Raw genomic sequence first — 4,129 nt, forward strand, 5'->3', positions numbered from 1 at the left:
ACGGCACTTTCTCAGGGAGTTACAGCAGTGTACAGCAGTCTGAAAGCAAACCTTAGCCGGTTGAGTGCCCTCTTAGTCCCACGTCATCCTATCTGCTCACCCTCACCTGCAGTTTGTAGGGTTCATTGCTTGCTCCCTCAGTTTGCTCCTGGGCTGTCCTCCCAGTTTTATTTTCTGACTGCTTCTATGAACCTCTTCCCAGATTCTTGCAGGCTGTTTTCCTTTTTGAGAGCAGCAGCTCATCCCTCTGCTCTAACAGCACTTTCTGTGCTGGAGGGGGTGGAAGTTGACCGGTGTCCTTTGTCCTGTTTTCACTTTTATGTCCTTCAGTTGCACCATTCCTGCAAAGTGAGCTACATTAGAAGTCCAGAATAAGAGCGAGGGCTTGGCTGTAGTCCCATTTTTTTCCTCGTGATACTTTTGTAAACCTAGAGTTCCTTCTGAGCTGCCACAACAAGCTTTTTGGAGCTGTCCTGTGTGCACTTGGCACCTAGATGCTACCTTAGCCAAGCTGCTCTGTGAATTCTTGTCCTTTCTGGTAAAGTTTGCCTGCTAGCTAGTAAGGAACCCTGGGGATGGCCAGGATACCCACAGAGACAGGGAGCTGAGCCACTGTCAGTGCCCAGCAGCTGAAGATATAGCTGTAAAGGACCAAGAGAGGAAGTAGTGTGGTTGCTGTGGTGCAGCTGGGAGCTTCTCACCACCTGCTGCAGTTAGGGGTGCTGTTCTGTGCTGGGACAGCTGTGCACCTGTGGCCAGTTCTTTTAAATGGCTCACCAACCTCAAACCGCTCCTATGACAAAACTCCTATGTATCAGCAAAAATGCGTTAAGAGTATACCTTTCTGTGACTGCATGGGATTGGAGAAGGTGGAACGAAGCATTTTTGGAAATGGTAACTGATTGCTGGTGTCTGAGGAAGAGCGGTTGAGAGGCTGCTGTCTCGTGTGTGTGTGGTGGGGACCAGCTGAGAATGCAGAGAAGCCCGAGTGAAAGCATGCTCCTGGTTAGCAGTCTGAGCTATCACGTGAGTCAGTGGGTTATGTTTCCCTCTAGTGGATTGCTTTATAAGCACAGTGGAAACCTATTGCCACAAAAAGCAGCTGAAGGAGAAACCGCTTTGAGTCACAGCTTGGAAGTTCGTTCTGATGCACCAATGTAAGTCTGCAAGAGTCTGAGGTGATAGATGGCTGTATTATCACCTGTAACTGGAACTGTTCTCTATTAGAAGGATTTTCTCCTTAGCTCATCTGCACAAGGCATCTTGACTAGTAACATCCATGGCTTTGAAGCAAACATCTCTAGACTGACAGCCAGTAGACCTTACTGAACAAATACACTTACCATCAGATAAGTTTGTTCAAAAAATAAAAAGCATCAGATCAGTTGTTCCCAGTTAAACCATCCAACAATTAAAGATATCGCTATCATGTTTTTACAGCACATTGACGCTTAATGCCAGAACATCTACTGAAACATGAAGGCCAAAGCCAAAGGGAAGAAACAAAGGCCTACTGCTGATAAAGAAGCCTTTTCTGAGGAGTCTGCAACGAGGAAAAAAGAACTGGTGAAATGCCTGCGGCACACAGAGAGGAGGAGTGGAGGAAGCAAGGAGAGCAGCAGGATTGCTGCAGCCAGAGCCAAGCATCCTTGGAGCAGTAAAGACAGACTCTTGAGGAGACTGGAAAGCAATGAGCGGGAGAGGCAGAGAATGCACAAGCTCAACAACGCATTCCAGGCCTTGCGGGAGGTAATCCCTCATGTGAGAGCTGAGAATAAACTTTCCAAAATAGAGACTCTCACACTGGCCAAGAATTACATTAAATCGTTGACCTCCATTATACTCAATATGTCCAATGGACACTTCCCAGCTGCAGAAGGGTTGGGGGGATCCTGGGGGCCCAAACTATACCAGCATTATCAACAGCAACGTGGTGATGATGATCATGAGAAACATAGCTTCAGCAAAAATACCTAGTTAGCTGCTACCTTCATTCCTCCTTTACAGTACCTCTGCCCCCAGTTTTTTCTCAAAAAGACAGAGGTAACACTCATGGCCATAGCTTATGCTGTGTATAAAAGTTATCATAAATCACAAGGAGTTTTCAGAGCTTGCACTGCCAGGAAGGACTGTGAATTATACAGGCCTGAATTCACTTGTCCTTGTCGGGAATCATGGCTGTAACACTGACCAACTGTTCAGTGCTTTGTTCTTGCCTGTGCTGTGACTGTAGTGTGACTGACTGGATGAGCAGAGCAGTGCATGTGAAATTGGCCTCGAGCTGTGTGTTTATCTGGAGTGCTGAATCGCCTCTGGAGTTCACTAAAGGCAATGGAAGACATCATTTTGGATTTATTGCACCCCTGAGATGCGTTACGGCACTTACAATGCACAGTATTGCAGAGCATGAGAACTTCTGACAATGCTGGTATTGGTAACACCTACAGAGCTCCCTTAGGGCGCCTTCTGGGCTATTTGTAAAGGATCCAGCCTCAGCGCGCTTTTCTTTAATGGATTTTGGGGGTCGCTGTAATATGATATTAAATGATGCAAAAATCACTCTTTTTTTTGCAAAAAAAGCATATTGTTTTAATATAGTCTTAAATTGGGCAGTGATTAATCGCAAAGTATTAGCTAACAGAGCCTGTAATGTGGTGGGGATTTCTGTGCTAGAGCTTGATGTTGGTGATGTGAAATAGAATAAATGAAACGGGAGCTCTCGAAGCAGGAAAACGCTCCGCAGAACTCTGTTCCCCCCCGCTGTAACAACTTTTGTCACTGAGATTTCCTCCTCGCTTCTCAAACCCCCCGAAGTTCCGCCTGCGGCTCGCCTGGCTCTGTTCTGTGCGTGAAGTGCGTGTGTTAGACAGAACCTGGTCTCTCGCGGGTTTGATTTGCCTAACGTTGCTGGATCTTACCTCACGCAACAGCTGCTCCTTTGCTACCCTCCGCTTAACCCTACCTCTGTTTCGGATGATAAGGGCGGGCACGAGCAGCTGGCGGGCCCGCGCTGCCCTGTCCTGCTCGGTGCGCGCGGGGCGCAGCCGCGTGCTGCGGGCTGTTCCGCCGGGCCCCGCTCGTGGTGCCGCACAGCCCGGCGGGCTCCTCCTGTGGCGGAGATGGGAGAGCGGCTGCTCAGAAGCGTGAGGGTGCAGCTGCGGCTGCGACGCCAGAACTGCAGCGTCTGCAGGGACGGACCGCGGTATAAAGCTCTGGAGAACGGGCCGGCCGCGCGGCAGAAGTTGCCCGTTCTCTGAGGTACGGGGCTGACTTTCTCTTCCCGCCGCCCACGTCAGCAAAGCACCCCCGCTCCCCGCCGCTCGCGGCGCAGGACGTTCCGCAGCCGCAGCTCTCTGGCTGTGAAGGGCACTCCGGGCTGTGAAGGCGGCGACGAGAAGGCGCCCTTCACCACCGGCGCGACTGAACCTCCGCGGCGGGGAGGAGCCGTTCGGCACCGGGGTGAGTGAGGCGCCGGGGGGGCAGGGAGGGCCGGCGGGGGACTCGGTGCGGCGTCGCTCGTAGGGAAGGAGCGGGAGATGGCGCTGAGGGCCGCGGCCGTGAGGTGTCGGGCGGGCTCGTCTTCTCGCGAGAAGTGTCGGTGCGCACCTGAGGCGCCGCCCGGGTCGCTGTGCGGTGTGCGGGGCGGGGAGCGCGGCGTCCCGGCAGTGCGGTGCGTTACAGAAGAGCCCTGCGCGTGTGCGGGCCTCGGAGTCTCCGCTGGATGTTCCCGTGGGAAAGCCGGCGTTGGCGTCGCTGCTGGGTGGTTTGGCAGAGGAGGAACGCGTTGGAAAAGTTGTGGAGCGGTGCCTCGGCGGGGAGCTGCGCGGCACGGCGGGCACTGCGGGCGGCCTCCGCCCCGCACGGGTTTCATTAGCCGTAACGATAACACCGTACCTGGAAATAAATCCGCGTCCCACTTGACAGTTTCTGAGGACAAAAACCTCGTACCGAACCATAACGCAGTGAACCCCGTGCTCAGTTCTACCCCTGTTCTACCGCGGGTGAAGTGAAGCTGTGCAGAGGTAACGCGGCAGAGCTCCGCGCGGGCTCAGTGCGGGCTGGGCGTGGAAACGCTGTCAGAAGAAAAAGCTTTTATAGTTGCAGAGAAAATGTAAAAACAACAATCCTC

General features: G+C 52.7%; 2 protein-coding genes across 2 annotated transcripts in view; both read left to right on the top strand.

Annotated features, from left to right (window-relative positions):
• LMTK2 (lemur tyrosine kinase 2) overlaps positions 1-1,553 on the top strand; it is a 37,742-nt gene extending 36,189 nt beyond the window's left edge. The window contains exon 15 of the transcript XR_005839812.2: positions 1,441-1,553. The gene's annotated coding sequence lies outside the window, so the exon portion shown is untranslated. The remainder of the gene's footprint in view (positions 1-1,440) is intronic.
• On the top strand, positions 1,477-2,766 carry BHLHA15 (basic helix-loop-helix family member a15). Its single transcript, XM_015294287.2, has one exon. The coding sequence runs from the start codon at positions 1,477-1,479 to the stop codon at positions 1,975-1,977; it is 501 nt and encodes a 166-aa protein (XP_015149773.1). The 3' UTR covers positions 1,978-2,766.
• Positions 2,767-4,129: the final 1,363 nt, after the last annotated feature.

This window comes from Gallus gallus, chromosome 14 (assembly GCF_016699485.2).
Source record: "Gallus gallus isolate bGalGal1 chromosome 14, bGalGal1.mat.broiler.GRCg7b, whole genome shotgun sequence".
Taxonomy (NCBI): Eukaryota; Metazoa; Chordata; class Aves; order Galliformes; family Phasianidae; genus Gallus; species Gallus gallus.